At 39.5% G+C, this 22462-nt stretch overlaps 1 protein-coding gene across 1 annotated transcript in view; it reads right to left on the bottom strand.

Annotated features, from left to right (window-relative positions):
- Positions 1–177: 177 nt before the first annotated feature.
- The window catches only part of LRP3 (LDL receptor related protein 3), a 37546-nt gene continuing 15261 nt past the window's right edge, over positions 178–22462 (bottom strand). Inside the window, exons 3-7 of the mRNA XM_017736424.1 lie at positions 19693–19831; positions 11215–11423; positions 9845–10931; positions 8529–8661; positions 178–7612 (exon numbers count right to left, since the gene is read on the bottom strand). Of these exons, the coding sequence (XP_017591913.1) occupies positions 6806–7612; positions 8529–8661; positions 9845–10931; positions 11215–11423; positions 19693–19831 (2375 nt within the window). The 3' untranslated portion in view covers positions 178–6805. The remainder of the gene's footprint in view (positions 7613–8528; positions 8662–9844; positions 10932–11214; positions 11424–19692; positions 19832–22462) is intronic.

Below are 22462 nucleotides of genomic sequence, written 5' to 3'. Positions count from 1 at the left end.
GTAATAGTAGTAATGCTGCAACAGCTACCAAGGCTTTTCCTGGCTGTTGTATAAGGAAATCAAAAGCAAAATTAAAGAACAAATTCCTCTTAATTGTCAATTGAGTTTGGCTCAAATTTTCCCTGATTATACTCACACGCTTTAAAAGTAATAACATTTGGCCTTAAATCAGAAGGCTCAATTTAGAACAGCATTATTTACTAGACTTCATCTTTGAATTAGACACCAATCCCCAAAAAGTGTTCCACAATGTTTCATTTTTAGGAACAGCTTCATCTCTGCTCACAGTGTCACATACAATAAAGGCTTTGCAAATGTTAGTGCCTAACGTGTAAAATTTCTACCCATAGAAATCAATGTACAAAATTAGAAAGATAAATTCATATGCTAAATGAAATTTAGCAGCACACAATCCATATAAAAGAGATTTTTCCTAAAGACAAAGCAACTAGCTTCAAAGGAGACATAATTACTAGAATTTTAAAGCCCACTGAACAAAAGAAAAACCTTGAAACAGCTGACAATATCAGCATGTTGAGAATATTGTGATACTTGATACAGAGAAGCAAGTTGTTTCCAACAGAAAGGAGTTTAAATAAAACTTGAATAGCAGCACAGTACCACATAAGCCTATAAATTATGTGCTATTATATTTATGTAGCATAAAATATTAGAGGCTGTAATGCAGAAAAATACTCCGGGGAGTATCACCTGTAAGTCAGCCTACAGAAAAGTCAATAAAAAAAGGATTGGATTATTCTTATCTGATTTTCACAGTATTGAAAAAGCAGCAACAGATATGTCATCACTGCTAAATGCTTTGCAAGACAGAAGCGGAGAAGATAAAATTCCAGGAGTCGAGTGGGCACTGTTGGGAAGCAGGAGAATGAGGCAGAGGTACTTCTGCTGGCTTGGCTACCCTCAAGCATTTTCAAAAACTTGATAAAGGAATCAATTTTTTCCATTCACATTAGTACATAAACCAGAAAAGTTTGATCTCAGAAGGGTCAAGGGAAGAGACTCACAGAATCACAGAATATTTTGAGTTGGAAGGGACCCACAAGGAACATCGAATCCAGCTCTTAAGAAGTTGACCCATATGGGGACTGAACCTTGGGTTCAGCACCATGCTGTTTCAGTTCAAAGCTTTCCTCCAACTCAAGAAGGACAGATGAGTCCCTGTGTATGTAAATACATTTGACTTGGAAGCATCTTTACAAAACATGTATCCAAAAATACGCAGAAAAGATTTCATTAGCCATGCTCCATCACTTCTGAAAGCACAAGCCCTGATGCAGCCATCGACCTTGAGACAGGGGCTGGAGGCCCCAGGGGAGCAGCACATTTGTCTGGCGAGGTGCTGTGGTGGGTTGGGAGCCCAGGACAGAGCCTCTGCCACAGCCCACCTCCAAACAAGCTAATGCTGTGAGAGAAACGTGCTGGAGAGCTGAAGTTAAACAAAATAATTCATCTTCAAAGGAAAGACACTAACCAACCAACCAACCAGCCCCCAGCAGACATGCTGTCCCACACTTCATATTCAGAAGCCTTTGTCAAGGTACTTCTCACGTTTCACTTATTGTTAATTTGTTAAACCTTGGGAAAAAAAATTTGGTTTCCAGCCCCTTTGTACCAAGAACCAAATCAGAAATTGTTAGCAGTTACTCAGCTGCTGAGGAGTTCTATGAGAGATATTGAAAGAAAAATAAAGGGTAAACTTTGCTTAGAATTTGTCTTTTCCTAAAGCTTTAGAGTTCAGACAGTTGCAAACCAAACTCTGGTTTTTAAACCTCTTCTCCTTGGTCCTTGACACCTCTCAACAGTGCTCTATCTTCAAATAGAAACTTCTGCACTTGGACAAATGAAAAAGGAAAATCCAAGAAAAAGGATTAGAAAGTGAGAAGATGCTGAGAGGCCAAAACCAAATTTGTCTTAGAGTCTTACAGTAAGACACAGCGATAGAAGGAAGATCCAGAAGGCATCATAAAGCAGGGAACACATAGAATGAAATAAAAAACCACATAGGATAAAATGTAAATCACCACCACTCACCTCAGTCTTGGTAACCATTTAATCCCTGTAGCCAAGATCACAAGAAACAGAATCTGAAAAGGGAAAAATGGCTCACTGAACTGTTTGCTAGGGTGACAAATGACAAAGGACAGGACACGAGGTGTGCTGCCTGCAAGGTTCAGGTTCAGACAGATATTTGTACTGGATTTTAAATCCTAGCACCTGCCTGGGAGATTAAAACTCAATTTCTGGCCAAGTCCAAAAATCTTAAATAAGCAAAAGCAGTTTTTCCTCTCAAAGAAAGGGTCTGATTAAAAAGTACCAAATTCCCTCCAGGCTTGCCCCTTGGTTTGTTTTAAGACATATCTATTGTACTGCACAGGCTGTCAAAAGACTTGCAAACACTCAGGTATCATTTATTACTCTATTTCCATTTCATGGGTTATTCTCATTTCAGCCTCACCTCAGGGTATGGTTTGAAACATTAGTGCTCCTGCCACTGCCACTGTAGCTGAATGAGCATTTCATGACAAAGCAAAGCGAAGCAAAGCAAACCAAAGCAAACATTTCCTGCTAGGCTAGAAGGTATTATCCCTCTGCATCCAGCTGTGTCCTTCCATCCTTCATGGCTACAGATAAATCTGGGATCACCATGAAGTCTGTCCAGTTCTCTTCAATACAAATAAAGACTTCCAAGTCTGCAGAACACTGTCAACACAAAGTAACTCAGCCTTCACCTTCTTCTGAAAAAGAGCAAGACAGAGCCAGCAGTACCTCAAAGAGACAGGGAAGGAGAAGCATCACCATCAGCATCAGCAAAACAAGCACTGGCCTCAGGAATGGGAGAGGCAGTACTTCAGAAACTGTGTTTTTAACTACCCTAATAGTCATACACTTCAGGGCTTCTTTTTTTTCAGTTGGGATATATCCATACATACATTTTAAAGGCAGCTGTATACAACAGTGAATTGCTAGTGCCAAGATTTCACATGTACTATTTAAAAAGTGATATCCTTTCCACTAGCTTCAGCCAGAAAAGATAGCAGATGATAAAAAACCCCCAAAGGTACAAAACCAAACCAAAACACACCCCCTCCCCTTCACATTCATGTCAACACATGGAGTCATGGGTTGGCACGTAAGAGTCAGAGTCAAACAAAGACTGTGGGAGTACAATTTAGGAATCCTCGAGCTTTGGTGTTAAGAGTGATGGTCAGAAACCCACAGGCTCTGGGCACATGAAATTTTATTAAAAATTAAGAGATCCAAAGCAAGGCAAGGTACGATGATGCCAGCATCTTTCTTGCTTAGTGTCTTGCTCAGTCCAGGAAGCAGTAGTAGATACTGGTAAACACAACACCATACCTGAACCATATGCCTGTACACACGCTATGGTAAAATGTTGTAACTAAATTAATATATACAACAAATTAAAAACAAACAAAAAAGTCACAAAGCAGAGAACAGAAATAGAGAACAAGTACGTTTAGGGGATGTTGCAGAGTAATAGACAAGTTGGAAGGTACCAGAATTCCTAACAGAAATATTCCCTGCTTTAATAGCAGCAGAGAAAAATATTAAGGGAATCACTTTTCCCCTTTATGCTGCCTATGAGCTTGCATTCTTTTTAAACCAGTAAGTATTCTTCTCTATTCAGAGAGATTTTTGGAAGGGAGGTTTTTTGGAAGGAGGTTTTTTTTTTGCTTGTTTGGACAGAGGAGCTGTGTATCTTAAAAAACCAAAGCCAAACAAACAAACAATTTGCTTCCGGTCTACAAAAATCTTTAGAGTGCAGAAAAGCATTATTAAAGTAACAAAATATTTAACAAATTTACTAGCTGATTAACTTAAGGTTGTATAGTCTTTAAAGTGTTGCATTTCCACTTTCTTCCTTTTTTCTAATTTTAAGAAGTTCTGAATACAAGGAGGCAGTTTATATGAATCAGAACCAAGGTACCTTCAAGGATGATTGATTCCCTGTTTAATACTTACAAGAGATGGAGGAAGGGCAGACATTACACTAAAGCAGACTTTATGATTTATCCAGGTATTGACATTCCAGGGCACTGCACTGCACCTCTTTGTGCTCAGAGTGCAAACATAGAGATTTCTTTTGTAAAACTAACAGTGAACTTACGGCTCTTCCCTTGCAGGGGGTGAGCTAGGAGAGAAAACTGCCCTGCAGAATACAGAAGTCAGTGCTTACAAAGAGCACCAGGCTTGTATTTCTCATTGATGCAGTGCTGTATAGTCCAGTCATGAGGGTTGTGAACACTTCTGTATGCTTCAACATCAAATTTTCATTAACCTGGACTTGTTTTAAAGTTTCTCAAAGTAAAACTTTCCCAGTGAAATTTTCACTGCGTTACCAAATGCATCAGTATACAAAATATGTATGATACATGTAAGAAATTATGTGAAGTTACACATCTTAAAGTAGTGTTAGCTGTTCAGGGTTGTTCCCAAAATATAGCAGTACTCCAGAGTACATATTTCAACTTTATGAGCCTTATAATGGTGATGGTTTAAGGCATGGCATGATTAGCATTATTTTATTACAGAAATATTTTTCTGTAACAGAAATAAATACACATGTATTTCTAAGGTCCTTCCATATCCACACAATATAAAACTTTAATCTTTCTCCTAACTATACGTAACTATCTTACACATACAAGTCTATGTATTTTAAATTACCTTTAGACAAAAAAAAAAAAAAAAAAAAAAAAAAGACACTAAAACCTGTAGCCTTTGATGCAAACAACTACTCTGGAGTGCAATGACTACAGTACATGGCCTTGCAAAGGTGGAATGTACCCAAAATGTTTACAAATGCTATGAAAGGAAGATCTCTTTCAAAACTACATTTTCTTTGATGAAATGAGTTCTGATCACAGAAGAACTTGGAAAAAATGACTGAGCAGTATTTATTTAACGCAACTACAACTCTTGTTATGCATTTTGCAACAAGCCCTTCCTGGTATTAATGCCCTTAAAGAATTTGAATCTTCTAACTCTGGAATGCACAGTATGAAACCAGTTTGCAACAGAAAAGGAAAAAAAAAAATCACTTCTATTTAATTCTTCCATATTACATTTTAGTAGGCCAAAGTTCCTTGTTCTTTTCAAGGCACTCCCCCAAAGGGAGTCCTAGTGAAAGATCCAGGGCTAAATATAACCCATTTAAAGGAAAAAATCTTTGACACTTTGATGTAAATTTAACTGCTCACTGCAGAAGCCTGTTTGCCTTTACAGCCAGGAAAGTCCTGTGGGCAGCAGAGCTCAGGCCTGCAGATGTCAAAGACCCCAATTTCACAAGTTCAGTTAATAACTCTGGACAACCTGAATTCCTACAACAACAAACAGGTTTTGGAGCACTCAAATGTTTACAGAGCAGCAGCATCAATTTCCTTGTTAACTCCTTTATAAAGCATTTTTATTTGTCACTGTGTCATGGGGGAATTGAAGCAGAGCTCTTGTTAGAGTAGCAAGAGTCTGGCCACCACCCCAGCCATCACAACAGGACCAAGCTATCACACAGCAGAGTTCTGTCATTCTGCAGGAACTCCTCTTCTGCAATGCCACCTTCTTAAAGGTAAATAACTTGCCTACTTTTACTTACACTCTAAAAAACCAAAAAGGCACCAGTTTACATTTAAGTGTGTACAATCCACACAGTGTCAGCTTTGAAAACGGCACTGATCTATTTCAGCTCTTCAAAGAAAAAAAAGCAAATAAAAATAAAAAAATCAAAATAACATCCTCTAAAAATAAAAGATAAATAAAATTCCTGGCTTATACATCTGCACTTACGTAGCAGATTTACAAGCAAACTTGTGAGACAGATTTTATTTCAAAATAAAACCGAAGTCTGATCCTGACCAAGTGCTCAGTGCTTCCCAGTGCAGCCCCCAGGAGCTGTAAAGCCTCAAGTGTCCTTCAGGCACCCTCAAAGTGGTATCAGCATAGAGTCCCTGGAAACACGAGGAGAGGAAAAAGAGGGTAGAGAAGGAGGAAATAATTCTGCAACACTCACAACATCACTATGAAGAAAATGCAACACATGACAATGTAAAAAAGAAATATTGCTGCAACTAGAATTCAATGCACTCCACTTACACTGAACACTGCTATACTCTCATTACAAAGCTTTAGTAGCTAAAACACCTGGTTTCATTCTGAGTATACAATACAGAAACTTCGGATTTAGTGGATGCTTCAAGGTACACATGGCCATCAAAACATTTCTGAAGGGATCAAAAGAAGTGAGCAGTTTCTATAAAGGGGAAGCTACAGGGGATTTTAATTCCTCCTACATATTTGTAATTAAAATTATTAAATTTTATTTAAATTATTATGCCTAAAAAGACAACAATGTTACTTGTTGTCAGTTAGTACTCAGAATTACAATGACCGGTGTCTGCCCCAGGTTCCAACAGAGTTCTCTAGTTCAGGAAGACCAATGAAAGGCAAAGAAACACTGAATGCAGAGTGAGTAAAAAGTACAGAAAAACTACCAGAGGATGGAGATGCCTCCAAACTGCAGTGACACATTCCTGTTCTCCTAGCCCCTGACATCACATAGTGGCCTACTTCTGCCCCACTGGAGTTTCAGGAATAGCAACGGTGACATAAACTTGTCCTATTTAGTCTTGTACTGCACTCACTGTGGAATTAAAGCACACTCGTTTGAAGAGAGAAAGTTGGGAGCACAAATATACCACCTATCATCAAAGTGCATTGAAGTAACAATGAAGTTATAAAATTTACATGGACAAACCAGAAATTTTTATTAGCAAACAAGTAAAGATTCATCATCACTGGTATTGTTTTCGGAGAGGGAAGTAGATGACTGTAACATTGGCACTTCCACAGAATGGCAACAAGCCGCATGAACATCCAAAGGCTCCTCCTGGTATGAGTTAGGGCAACAGTGGTTTTGTCCATCCACTTGGATATGAACATTCATAGGGCTGTCTGGATAACCAGACTCCCACTTTTTTAAGGGTAATCTACATGGATCTTCACTCAGTGGATGACTTCCACTTAAACTATTGTCCTCTGGGACGGTCCTCCTGGATACTGACCCACCATGGATCGTTTCTGTAACACTTTCAGATAAAGGATCTCTGAAAGCCTTTCCTGTATCTACTTTACTGGACTGCTTAAGCTCTCTGTCAGAGTCAGCATTTAAGGATTTATCAGTGTATCCAGCCTCAGGCTCTGCATGTGCTGCTGTGCAAGTATTTGGGTGTAAGATGTTGGAAGGCGATGGCTCTGTAATTTCAGTCTCTGGCTGCACGCTGCTACATCCAGCTTCCTGTGGGCCCCTGGCTTGGCCATTTGCCTCTAAACTAGGTCCTTCTGGGGAAGGTGCAGGACTCCGAACAGTCCCATCAGCACTGCTGATGATTCCATCACCCAGTGTAGTCTGTGAGGTGCGGGCAGGAGTCAGGAGTGGGATCTGTCCTCTCACCCGAGGTCTGTGAAAGAGTCTGTTCCAGAGCCTGCCCAAGCGCCGCCGAGATGAGCTCCGTCTTGACGAGTGTCGTCTCATCTGCCTCCTCATGGCTGTTCGAATGTTCTGCAGCACAGAAGCCTGTAACACAGAGGTTACTAGCATTTCACACATACTCAAAAGACTTCTAAACCCCATTCTCCCCAGGAATATCTCCACTTTACCACAATACTCAGACTTGATACCTGTGCTTCCTTGTTAAATGCGTATTTTCTAACAAAATATTTGAGAACACCAAAGACAGCTCTGCCTGTACCAGAAGACTCTCACAGATTCATAGAATGGTTTGGCTTGCAAGGGACCTTAAAGATCATCTAATTCCAAATTCCCTGCTGTGAACACCTCCCACTAGATCAGGTTGGTCAATGCCCCATTCAACCTGGCCTTGAACACTGCCAGGGAAGGGCAGCCACAACTTCCGTCCCTTACAGTGTTTCCTTTATGAGTTTAAGCTCTACTTGTCTACCCAGGAAGTTAATTTTCCACTGGAGTAGCAAACTACAAGTGCATTATCACACTAGGAACTATACCTCAGCTGAATACTTCTGACAGGGTACAAGAGCTTTTGAGTACTCAGCAATGAAATAGAATGACATAATGGCTTGCCACTGTAATTTATCTGTAAATGAAAAACAATCATTTTGGAAAATCAAGAATTTTCCAAAAATACTGCTAGAGACTTTCTTATCATTTCAGGTGCATTTACAGTTTCAGCTTGAAAAGACTTTCTTTTTCTATTTACTTTCTGACCTTTCTCTCTGACTTTATTCATTCTGTCTTGACATACAGCAAAAGTGCTTATCTCACTGCTGTTCCCCAACAAATACATTTAATGCATTCAAAACTACCCATAGCACCTGAGGAACTGTGGGTATACACAGTTTTACATTACTTCAATATAATTAGCACAGCCACGGAAATACACTTCCAGATAGATTTTATCTAATTTATAGTAGTTTGGCAGCTGAAATATTCATTAGCACTTGTGTCTGCATACTTGTGATGCATTGTATACGGGGAAGTCTTCAACTGGGGGAATAAGTCCTTGTGCAATCAGCTGTCCATAGGAAGGTGGAGCTTCCCGCCGCACAAACTCTGCTTCCAGTCGCGTCATCTGAGTCTCAAATGCTCTGGAAACAGAACCAGAGAGAAAACATGGAAGAGAAGGAACAGTTTATCCTGCCTCCCTGACATTAATGAGCACTGCCATTAATGAGCACTGCCAATGAGCTCGCACTAGGAGTAAAACCACAAACCTTCCACTAAGCTCCATGAAAATCTTACCAGGAAGCTAAAACAAACAAAAGGACTAAGAGTACAGGGTATAAATATGAATGAATCAAACCAGCAAACTCTCTAGTGCAGTCTCAGGCTGGACACTGTGGCAACCGAATTTTTTCCCCCCAGCCAGTAGCTGTTGTGCCAGTAACAGCAGTAACTTCTTCAGCAAGGGCCCAAAGGTTTTTTTTTTTTGAAAAGATTTTTAAGACTCCATTAAGAATTGGAAACAATCACACAACAGGGGCAGCTTGCAGTTGCAGAGAGGTTTGGCAGTCCTGACAGAACAGAGGCACTGAGATTCACACCTTAGCAACAGCAGTTCTTTTGCAGGTTCTTAATCATGCAGATTTGATCAGGAGAGAATGTAAAGCACACTGTTTAAAACAGTGTCAGCAGCATAGCACAGAGCTGGTGCACATGACAAGAGATGGGAACCAGAAAGTCCCTTATGACTGTCTCCTACAAAGCAGAACCCCACTTGCACATACATGTAACACACAGGCAAAGAAACACACACACTACACCTAAAATGAGGCTTATAGGACCAGGGTAAAGGAGCACAGGCTATACCATGGACAGCTCCCACTCAGAAGAGGCCCCACCATAGCAGGACATCGCTTTTAGCAGAACTAAGAACTAGCGTATTTGGGGAGGGGTGAAAGGTTATTCAATTCAGATTCAGTGAAGACTTCACTGTAGCAGTTCAGCATTCAGTTTTTGGCAGGGGCAAGGGGTTTGTAGCAAGGGGAGGAGAAGGAAAAGGAAACTGCTCAAGACAGATTAGGTTAGATACAGATTCTGCCATGCCGCACAATAAACATGTATTTCTCACACATCACAGATATTCCACTACTCCCAGAAATCTTCTCTAAGCCTAATGCAGTGACTACTATTTAGCTGTCATCAAGTCCTTGGATTTGATTTCACAGTATTTTGCAAATTCTCTGGTTAAGAATCAACTTTTTCTTCCTTTAAACAAAACAGAAAAAATCACCACAGCTATGAAAACATCAACAAAGCAAGACACTTAACCTGTATTCCCTGGTCCTCAGAGAATATAATTTAAATGCACAACCCAGTGCTATCACTAGCAGCAAGCCACACACGAGACTCCCAATCAGAGCAGCTGTGATGACCTTCCTGGGAACGATCACCAGGCAGTTATGTTCATCACTTCCATCCTGGCAGTCTTCTTGGCCATCACAGCGCCAAGTCTCAAAGATGCACAGATTTGTCCCACAATGGAAGTTTCCTGGCTGGCAAGTAAAGCAGTTTTTTTCATCTGAGCCATCTGGACAGTTCTTCTGGTTATTACAGCGGTCAAGTATTGAGTAACAAAGCCCACTGTTTCCTTCACATGGGTATTCGTTCTTCTGGCAAGCAGGACAATTCTCCTCATCCTTGCCATTTGGACAATGCCACCAGCCATCACAATGCTGCTTATCCGTGAAACACTCCTCATCACTTCCACAAGGGTGTTCCCAAGGAAGGCAATAGCCTTTCACCTGATATGTTGCATTGAATCCATGGCCAGTGCTCTTGGAGCGGGCATGATACGAGACAGTGAGTTGGCCCTTTGATGACTCCACGCTCACTGAATGCCTATTGTTGTGGTGCGAAAACGTCTGCATTAATTTATCACCTCTCTCTCCAATGCCATCATACACCTTTACATAGTCATTGTAGCCTAACTGCAAATCGAGCTGCAACAGAACATGCCGATTATCCTGTGTGTCCACATACCATGTGCAACGAAGGTCTGATCTGCTGTGATCAGCACGGAATAAGTCTGGGGAAGCAAAAGATCCGTAAAAATTACCCAGCCTTTTGCCACAGGAAAGGTCAGGACAATTATCTTCATCCGAACCATCACCACAGTCTTTAACCGAATTACATCTCAGCTCGTTCATCAAACATTTGGTGGAGTGGGCTGCGCTGCACTGAAACATTCCTGAGGGACAGATGCTGGATGGAGGGTCTGTTGGAGGGACAGTGCAATTTTTCTCATCTGAGTTATCACCACACTCATCCATGGAATTACACTTCCAAGTACTGGGAATACACTTCCCATTTGCACAATGGAATTCATCTGACTGGCACACAGACTGACCTATCTTTCCTGCGAAAGAGAACAAGGAGAAAAAAATCAGTATCAAAATTTTCAGAACTATCTGATATAACTTTTCCACATCTACTAGCCTGCATGTCATAAGTCAATCAGTCAGGTCAGTACATTTCAGGAAGACTGTTAAAAACCCACATGCAAATAATATCAGTGTTACCACACCAATACTTTATAGTCATCAATGGCCCAAGACACCTGTCAAAAAAAAAGTACTACTGTCTTCCAAGTTTTGCCAGAGTGAGTATAAAGTGAAGCCAACAAAACCATAAGATTTTACCTCTAATATAAGAAAGGCGAAATCCCTGAGCCTGTCCTGAGCTTGATGCATCTGAGTGAAAAAATATCCACACATGGTCCCTTGCAGAGATGAAAGATGGAGGTATGGAAGATCCACACACTTTGTACTCCTCCCTCTTGGAAGATGGGCCAATCATCAACCAGTCTACTGCACACTTCTGAGAGTCTTCCAAATCAAAGTTCTTAAAACTGTTAAGAACAAAAGAAAGCACAAGTTACAAAGAGGACATGTATCTGGAACAAAGCCTAACAGAGAAAGAACAGACTCTAACAGCTGACTTTCTGCACCAAGCAGTGCTGACATAAAGATATCACATTCAAAGATAATGAAACATCTACCTTCTATATACTACTTTGAGTATACAGAAACAAAGCACATCCCCCAATTTGGAAAAGCACCCATCTCACAAGCACAAACATCACACCAAAATAGCTCCAAAAGCGAAAGAATGATTCCTCTTTTACTCACTCCTTAAATAAAACTGCTTCCTAAAATACATATATGAGGAAAAGCAAAATTCCAGAAGGTACAGAAGGTAGATTAATTTCAGCAGTCAGTTCCAACCGTAAAAGCTATGAAACTAGGGATGTCAGGGGTGACTAGTGTCTTGGCAAAAGAACAATAGGAAGCAGTACAAAGTACCCTAAAGGACTAAGTATGAGAGACAGAAATCCACTCTTCGAGCCATGGATGGGCAAGGAGAGAACAAGAGAATAAGGGTGGAAATGGAACCTAAAATCTAACACCATTATCTTTTAATTCAAAGATTAAAATATTCCCCTTCTGGGAGTGCAAATGCAGAGCAAATAAGACTATAACCTTTTACAGTCAAACTTCTAGCCCTTCTGCTGACACAAGCCCAGTGATGATTCAATAGTAGCTTATCTGGTACAAAGAGGTGCCCTGACTGTTTGCAGAACACTGAACACAACCAGATTATACTCCCTAACCTGTGGCTCAGAAACCATATGTGGTATTTGTTCTCTGATGAAACAGATAGCATTTGTATTCAGCAATCTGCAATGACAATAGCAGATTGCAGACTGCACAGAAAAGCATACTCATTAGGAAAAAAGCACACTTAGAAATGAATTTTCGTCCTCTTTTATGTAACTCAGCTACACCAAATTGATGTGGTAGAAGTTTGTGCATGCTCCATGCAGATATCTAGACAGAATTTTCAGAAAGGCAGAAAAGCTGCTGTGAGATACAGATCTCCTTCCATAAAGGCTTTTTCATAAACAAATTCTTTGAAAAAGATAAATGGAAAGATAATTTTCTGATATCAATGTGAATTTACAAAAGGCTGTCAATGCCTGCCAGATCTTGACCTTTGAAGCTGAAAGGGAAAGAACAGTAACTATGTAAACTTGCTAATTCATTTAAGCAGGAGACTCAGCCTAGCCACAGCTGTAGGTTCTGCCAAACACATTGGCTTAATAACTCTCAAAAAAAAAATTTATCAGCAAGAGCATGAGAAGTAAGAGAGCACTGAAAGTGCTAAGTTAAAATAGAAATTTAGAGATGACAAACAACATATGTGCAAGGACAATCCACCCAGAAATATCTCCTTCCTCTTCTAACTCTTCCTCTCCCACCAACCTCTGTGTGTCTTCCCAGTTGTGAAGAAATATTCCCACAGCACTTAATTCTTCACTATAAGCAATCTCACCAAGCTTCTGAAACCAGCATATTTTGCAAGGAAGTTTTAGGTAACTGTGCAGCCAAAATAAAAATATTTAAGTACTCAGTCATTCAAAGATAAACTAGAGTATTTCTGTTACAGGTGTTACGCATAAAATGTTTTAATGACCAAGAAAGCGAACAGCCACTGCATCGTGAAGAGGAATTATCCAAAGCATCAGGGAAGCTATAGGTACTCACATAAAGTTTGTTTGTTACATGAGATGTGAGCATCACAGATGGCTACCACATCATTGTTCTCTTTAACTCATTTTGGCACCACACATCATGTAGAGTTTCTATCATCTACTTGGAGGATTGTTAATAGGATTTTTTTAATGAAACCTTTTGGACTAAGTGTTAGAAATACCTATCTTCCCAACAACAAAAGTTTTTAAGAAAATCTAAGTCACTAAATCAAGAAATGGAAACACAAAACTGGGAAGGATGGGGGGCTAGAAATTACTAGAAAAACTTCTGTTTGTGTGATACAAACAAGTTCATTTACTAAATCTTTTGATCGTTTACTTACGTAATTATTTTAGATGTACCAGGATCAACCTTAAAGAGGAAAACAAATTGTTCTCCTATCTCACCCAGTTCCCACCATGCCAACTGGGTCCCACAGCCACTCGTTTTCCCCCCTCTGGTGAAAAGAGCTACTTTTGTCTATCAAGTAAATGATTCAGCCATAGTGTGGTTACACAAGACAGACTGCACAAATCCAGGAGAGAATTTGCCTATGCAATAAGCTGCCTATAACCTACTTTAAAATGCATTTCTTTCTAGAAAGAAAAGAAAAATATTTAACACTTTTAAAGATTCACACAAAGGAGGAGTACAGAAAAGTCAGCTACATGCACATACCTTGTTTACAAACTCCTTTGCAGATGACAGCAATACATCTCAAGAGCCTGCATTCATGTATAATTAATATCTTTTACTTGAACCTTGAAGATCTGGTATTGTACATTGCTAATAAACAGCTTTTTTTGGTTGTGGAAGAGGAATAACCTTTAGTTTCAGCTTCCAATGCAGAAGACCAGGCATACAGAAGATAACTGATTTTCCTGAGTGTCAGTTGTGGATCTCAGATTCAGAGCAGAATCCCACACTTCCCCACTAACAAATCCAAACTTTGGCCACAGAGTACAAGGGTCATGAGGCAGAACAGACTTGCAAGGAAGCACCTCATTCAACAGACTCCCTGAGAGCACCGTGCCTCTCGGAGATACACAAGCTACTGAAAAAAATGCCTTGGTATTCAAAAAGGGCAGTACAGAACATTCACAAGAGCAAACTCTTTTACAAAAACAAACATCTTAATCCCAAGTGCCTAGGAGTTTCAAACACAATTTCTCTCAAATATGTTCTAGTTCCAACATGAAATTTTATATGTAATAGATATACCACAGCAGTTACAAAGTTTCTTCTGCTAAGGGCCAAAGCAAAGTCAAAGCAATTATGTTCCACCTTATGCAAATTAATCAACAGATGTATTTTCAACAAATTTTCCTTTGATTAAGGCATTGCCAGTCTATTTCAGAACCCTTTTAAGTTATATTGCCTCTACTAGAAGCAAATTTTTCCTCATTTACGTTGATGGTGATTTTACACAAGACCAAAAGCATTATATACTTGAACAAGCCCTCACCATAAAAAACAGTACCTTGCAAAGAAATATGAAAACAATATGGAATACATATGTTTGCACTTTAAAGTATATAAAATTTGGCTTCACTTTATAACGCATTTATGACAACAAGGTTTTGTGTCAGAAGTTTCTGCCATACTACTCTGACAAGTAGCCAACTGATTTATTTTAGCCAAGAGTCCCAAATACTGCACTCAGCCTCTACTACTTCACTTCTTTCTTCATCTGTAATTAGATCTAGAGCTGCTCTGTTACAGTCCTCTGAAGAATAATTTAATCCTGCTACCCACAAAACATTTATTTATTCAGCTGAGCTTTCTCAAACTGGAATGCAAATTTTTCTATCAAAAGGATTAGTCCAGTGGTTGAATGTGTATTGGTATACAGTGGAAATACAGGACAAAGACTTGTGCTTGTACTGCTTGTAGGACTATACAGACATTGTATGGTCTTTGGAGAAGTACTGAAGTCTGTAGTTACTGTTCTTGAGGGAAGTCTCAGACCCTTTGTATCAAAAAGCTACATCATTTTTTGTGACTTAAACAAAAAAACAGGAGCCATACAGAGAGTACTTATGTATAACATCATCCATATCTCATGCAGCACCAGTCAGTACTGCAGTATTTTTAAACATCTTGGGCAGGGAAGCACAGGATTTGAGAGGAAAACCAGAAGACAGGTCTGCTCAGTCACTAATCTTCTCCAGAAAAGCCCTCCAACAGTTCTGAAGCACAGGAACATGGACCCAAAGGTCCATCCTACCATGCAAGCTGTAGTGCACAGTGGCGCTAAACTCCAGCCCTGGCACTCCTCAACTACAGCCTTCCCCCCTGTACCCCACCTGCTCCACACATCTCCCTCCACCCAAGAGCTTCACTTCTAGGGCAATGCTCCCCTGCTTTGGTATCGTGGCACTTGGTGATAAAGGGAAGGAGAACCTGGCTTTCCTCCAGGTTTTTTTTCCTCTCCAGAACCAGAGCACACAGCCTAGTTCACAGGGCAGGGAAAGGAAAAGCAGTCAAACATTGGTATTTCAAGTACTAGAACTACAGTGTTAACAAAATACAACACCCACCACAGAACATCCTTTAAAATGGTCTGGCCCTTAGGCTGTTCTCACTGCTACCTGTGGATCTCCAAAACAATACAGGAGTATAGAAGGAGACTGGTGTACAGTATCAAAATTATTGGACCAAATTTTGCAGGTTTTGTCTCTCCTGAAAGATGCTATTGTCTTGTTCTTGGAATGCCTCTTCCATATTTTTATAGAAAAGTACAACAATAGCCTATTAAACATTGAAAGTATTCAGAATCTGAGGATCAGAACAACTCAGTGCGAACTGAGAAATGCAGCACTAAATCTTGTTTTTACTGAATTCTGCAGAAATCAGTAAATGAATCTGATTATTTTTTCAGTGGCATGATACTGAAAAAGAGGTTACCTCCAACAGTGAGCAGAACTCCAGGAGTTTACAGAAAATTACAGGGTTGGTCGTATATATCAGCTCTCGCCTATGTACTCACATGAAATAACAGCCTACAATGGTATCTTCCTGTTAACTGACAAGTATTTTTATGTTGCTGGAAAGTACTTCATTAAACCAGATTATCATAAACACACATTAACAGTCTATATGTATGAGAAAAATGTGCTTCCTGCAAAACTAATGCTTAGCAGAGCTTAGGTTTTTTCCATCTGCACTGAAAGGAACAGCAGCAGCTAGGAAAAAAAGTACTTCTATAAATAATGTAGGGAATTCTCTACAACCCTTTCAGTAATTTAGGCACGAGGGACTACAGATTAAAGAAAAAGAAAGCTTTCTTAGTAACTGGAAAAGGACACACATGGGATGCAAAATCTGAATGAAAGCAATTAGTAAATAAATAAAAAAGTAAATGTCCAATTTGGCCCTCTAAACTCATTTTAAAAATTGGAAATAAATATTATGGATAGGTCAGTAGAGCACAGTCCCAAAATAAAATCAACCAGCCAATTAAGTAAGAAAAGTTACTTCTATTTGCCAGCTTCACAGGAAGTGTAGACTGAACAACTGATGACTTAACTGGCTCATTAAAAACTTCTGCTTAACCACTGAAGCAAAAGGATCTAAGTCAGGAAAGCCCTATTCTCCTCCCAGCTCCCAAGCACCAGCTAAACTGCATAAACTTAGGCAAGAGACACTGAGACTGTTTCTTCAAAAGCTGAGCAAGTAAATGGCTATTATGAGGCTTTTTCCAATTAATGTCAAATTCTGAAACACTACGAGTTTGGTAAATAGACTATGAAGCAGTCCCTTTAACTCTTCACACAATTACAGACCAGCAAGCATACATGAACAGACCTCAATTTTATGCAGAAATTGAAACTCAAATGGTACCTGACAACTTCTTTTTCCAAAGCCAGTGTCATGAATCACTGAAGTAAAAGCCAATGAAGGTGATCCCCTCACCTCAATTAGTAAGAGACAGCTTGAGTGGGTCACTAAGTAGATCGCTTTTCAATACTCCTATCTTGAATTCTGAATATGGAGAACATCTTACTCTCAATCCCCTAAATTCCAATAATAAAATAATAAATTTATACTCTACCTACACCAGGGTTAGTTACAACCATCAGCAGTTGCTGATGCAGTTTTTTTAGCAACTGCTAAACAAAAATTTTTTCGTCTTTTTCTCAGATATGAGGAAACATAAACCTATAAAGCCTGTAAACGATGGTACAAAGGCAGTTACTGCATATGACATCTTTATCTGATCTTACATGATTTTATGTAATCCTCCGTGGAAAAAAAGCATAAAAATGGAGAAAATGGGTGGAAAAATCAGGTAGTTTCCAAAACAATAACTAGCAACTGAATTTCCTGAATTACCTGAATTTAAAGAGACATAACATACTCCTGGAAAACAGTGGCTACAGACTTGCTCCCAGAACATTCCATCAGACACACTAACTTGAAAGAAAGTATTGAAGTGCGCATATAGAGTGGTATAAGCACAAAGAACATACACTTCCTGTTCACGGGAAAGCTCCCTCAAGGATTTCTAAAAAGTAAACTATAAAGCAAAACAATAAGCATGGAAATGTGAGGATATGAAGAAAATCAATATACACGAAAGACAGACATTAAGACATAGCTTCTAAAGGACACGGCCATAGAAGCCAGCATCTTACATCCACATGTAGATCTGGTCACTGTTCTACTGAAAGCTGATGAAAAACAGGTTTATAAAAAATAACGACCAAGTGCAAACAGTTTAGAAATAAAAAATACTTTCAATTGCAATTTTATCCCTTAATGACTCCTGCTGTATCTCATTATATATATCTCTCACATAACGCTGCTGTCTTATTGTCAATGAGAATTCAAGATCAAAGGAAGTGGACACTGTGTAAAACAACACAAAGGAGATGGGCTTTTTTGAAACCTTTAAAAATCCAGATGTTAGCACAAGAACTGTTAGAATTTCCTAGGAAAATTTTAAAAGGTACTCTTATACCCTTACCAACACACTGTTAGAATAAGAAGCATATCCAACTGGTAAGCAGAAAACGGGTTTGCATTTGAAACCTCTTAGCCTAGGCAAGTCAGCTCCTTCTTTTACATCCTTTGCATTACAAGGGCAACAGCCTTGTAAAGAAATCCCCAGATGCTGTAACATTTTGCATTTCATACACTGGAGTGAGTCATTCCAAGTACATTTATAGTCAGAAACATAACACCACAACACTAGTCCCTGGGATGTAAACACATAGTTTCTATTGTTTGCATGTGCAGAGGAAGGCAGGATATGGCTGTGTATTCAGTGATAGAAAACAAACCCATTAAGAAGAAATTTTTCAAGTCATATTGCTGTGCATACATCTAAACTGTACACACATTATTACCAGTTTCCACACCTCACATTCCTTTACTTCTTTAGCCTCTGTTACACTCATACTTGCAGAGGAGAGTCCTAATTCTAACTGGAGCTCTGAGACATTTTCATAGCATAATTATTTCATAGCAGCATTATTCTCTAGAGTCAAGTCCTGTGTCTCATTTGCATGCCTTCTCAGTTTCCAACAATCTCTGCTTTGAAACAAATTCCCCAAGACTCATGTAATGTAATGGGGTTTAAAAGCGTGTTTCTATTTATGAATTTCAAATGCTGGCAGGTATTTACTTCATTACTTTTGGTGAGTAGTTCCTGTTTTGAACTACAGATGGTGAAGCCTTCCTCTTGTTCTATCTGTGGCAGATTTGTTTTCAATTTCTGAGCATCTGCAGTTGAAGAGGTTTTGCAGTCCTTTTAAGCAGCTGAGCAAAGAATGAACAGATGGTGTCAAATAGTACTAAACCCTCCCAAAAAACTTCTCTTAGGTTTTATTTTTAAGTAAGAAATTCTTGGTTCATGAAGGATTCTACCATTAGCCCAGAGAAATTAAGCACGTTCAAAGTATGATCATATTAAACCCTAAACATTCTTAACAAACCATTTGCAATATATTTTAGTCTTTATTGAACAGCATTTTTCTAGAATCGAGCTGAAATTGTACCACAAATGCTAACTATTGTTTGATTTGTTGAAAAAATTATTAAGCAGAAAAGCATGTGTCTTTTGGCAAACAAGTAACAATAAGCAATAATTATCTTCAACTGTCTATTAAACATAGCACCATTTCAAGATGTTAGTGAAAATACCATTTTTTCTCTAAGAATTTTACATACCACTGAGGCTGTTGCAGGTTTTATAACCTTCACCTAATCCTATTTATAAGCAATGAAAGAAAATGGGACTATTTAATGTGAGTAAATATATTGCTGTTTCCCACTCTCTCATCTGTCAGAGGTATATGACATCTCATACAGGCACTGTGAAGATAAATACATTAAAAGACTGCAAGTGACTTGTATAATAATGGATGTCAGAAGTAGCCTACAGAAACAAGACACAGTGAAGCATTTTTAAAAAGAGAGAGGTGCCCAACCTGCAGCCATGTTCCAGTGCAACCAATTTCAGTTTTCTTCAATCATCCAGTAGCTCTGAAGAGAGCCTCACATTGGTGTATCAGGTAAGAACTCATGTTTTGTTTTATTTCAGCACAGCAATCCTTTAGCTCCACAAATATCAAACCATACCTAATTGTTATCATGTCTCCATGATCTCCTTGAATGTACCAGCTGCAGTTTACAGCTGGAGGATAGTTCGATGGCCAAGAAGGACTATAGATGACTCCCCGTCTCTCTGTGTGCTGTTCCAGTTCTCCACTGCAAGCAGCTGTTAATAAGGGGAGAAAAATAATATTGTTAATGCTTTGCCTAATCAACAATTCATATTAGCTTCAAGAGATTTCATCAGTTTCTGGAGACTGCAGACATATGAGAGTCAACAGTTTTATCCTCTTACCGGTTTCTTCCCTGCCCTGTTTTTTAATCAGGACACCCACACCAAGTGTAGGTAAGCATAACCTGCATTTCAATGCAGGACCAATCGATAATCTTGTATGAATCTACCACAGGCCACAATCAATATTACTGCATGGATCTGCCAAGAGAATGTAAGACAGAAATCCTTCTTACCAGCTTCCCAAAGCCTAGGTAGGTCACCCAGCAAGTAAAGAAGATCCATATTAACTGTAAAGTAGCTAGTAGTTCATATTGTTGTAACATGTTCCTGGACACGTTGTTTATTCTCTTAACCATATGACAGACCTGAAGAGTTTTTAAGGCTTAAAAAAATACCACCACCCACCACACTCCCGCCCCTCCCACAAAAATGTAAACTGGAGTCCAATGTTAAATATTTTCATTGAACATTAGTAAATTCCTTCTGAACTCACATAGATGGGAAAAATTTTCAAGAGAGAGAAAGGAGCAAACAAGGCCAAATAAAGCTCAGCATTTTCAAAGCACATTTAGTTCTTCCTATGGAAAACAGCGGGCTAAACCAAATACTACTAATTCGTAATTAAACAATTCAAAAATGAAAATTAAATGTTCCAAGGACAAGTTGAAAAGCTGTTCTGATAGGAAAATGTACTCTTAGCAGACTACAAGAGGGAAGATTCTCTGTAATGCAATAGCTATTCTAAACATTCTCCAAAAATATTATTTAAACTATTTTCAAAACAAATTACTATCTAGAGCATGACTTGTGGACTGCAGCTGATTATCCCAGTTTCTGACAGAAGCTTACATTCTTGTAGCTGAAAAACGCAGCAAGGGAAAGAAAAAGTTGCCTATACCTTGTCGCCTCATACACATATGCATCCAAATACATAAATGAGATATTTATGATATTGCTTGAAAACAAGCCACGTAAATACATCATTTTCAATTCCCAGTCAAGATCAGATTTAGCTGCACTGGAGGGATGGAAGGAAGGAGCACCAGCAAAGCTACTTGGCTGCAGTCAAGTCAGGTGGCACGGCTGCCTGCAGAGCTCCTGGTTGGGGCTGGGCTGCAGCACGTCCCCTCCAGGAAACCTAGGCCTGGCACTATTCTGTTTGTTCACAGTAAGCACTTTTGAAGTGAGAGCCACAGGAATACAAAAAGCATGAAGCGAGTAACTTACCTGAGGCAAAACATAAAAATGCTATTATTTTTACTCTCCAAGTACAGCATTCCACTGAAATACATGCATATAACTCCTACTAGTTTCAAAGGCCACAAAAACATACAGAATACTTAAATACATGAAAACATCTGTTTCCAAACAAATATTTTGCAGTAATGCAGTTACAAAAACAGGAACACTTTTGTTATCACATTTCTAAAACCAGAGCGGCTCCATGCTAGATGCTGGAAAATACTGAGATCCAGTTGCAATTACAGAATTATAAAAGCAAATTTAAGATCCACAAGACATTCCAACTCTAGTTCTCAGTTTCTTTAGGCCTATAAATGTGATCCTTCGTATACTTGTTACTGCATCAACGTATCACAGCAGCAAAAGAGGACCAAGAGCTAGCAAACACAAAAAGGAGCTGGAAAGGCTGCATTTCTTAACTGCCAGGTTAGTAACACTTCAAAATGGGAAGGAAACAGAATGCACAAAGTGAAAGAACAAATACACCAGACAGCACTATCCAGAGGCTTCCAGTAACACCTGTGCAAATATTTCTGCTGCCCTTGCAGCAAATAATGTTCTGGATTAATATCCCTTATTCATAGTGTTTGCAATAGAACAGAATCAAAATTACGCAAAACTTATTTAGTTCCATTCTGAGGAAGTCCCATTGACAGGCTGATGGCTCTGCATGATGACTTCCATTCACACATTCACCAGTGTAGTTAGTGGAGCTATTTTTCTCCCAAGTACTTGTTTCTCAGTTTTAGGAAGTAATTACAAAGACTCTGAGCAATAGTTACTTAAGTATCCCAGCTTTTTTGAAGTAATATCACTGCATTTTTTCTTCTGGAATAATGTGCAGTTTCCTAATGTACACGATCAGCTGTAACATCTGTTGGGGTTTTAGGAGTTCTCCTTCTGTTTTCTTTTTCTGTTAAAGAATTTTCCCCATACATGTTGCCAGGGGGACAAATTACTGGGTGCTTAAGAAAAACAAAAGACCTGGCCACAGGAGCAGGGGTGCATCTGGCTACTCTCTTTTACCTGGGCTTGTGGGCTGTGAGTTCCTGGCATTTGGACGTAGAGAGAGGCTGGAAGGAATTCGTCAGCTCTGGAGACTTCTGCTTTTTTGGCTGCCTTCCTTCCTTCTACCAGAGAAACCCCGGGATCCCAAGCTCGCCTTCCCTGCCCCGCTGGGAACCGGGCTGCAGCCGCCCTGCCCCCACCGTTGCTTTGAGCCTTCACTACTCTGTAGCCCCGCACGTCCTGCCTGCCGAGACCTCCGGGAGGTTCCACTGCAGCTCCGGAGTTTGGATACATCTCGTCTGACCCCTGGGC

Source organism: Corvus brachyrhynchos, unplaced genomic scaffold (assembly GCF_000691975.1).
Source record: "Corvus brachyrhynchos isolate BGI_N302 unplaced genomic scaffold, ASM69197v1 scaffold646, whole genome shotgun sequence".
NCBI classification, from domain to species: domain Eukaryota; kingdom Metazoa; phylum Chordata; class Aves; order Passeriformes; family Corvidae; genus Corvus; species Corvus brachyrhynchos.
Note: the sequence above shows the minus strand (reverse complement) of the source record. Positions and strands in the feature narration are given on the sequence as shown.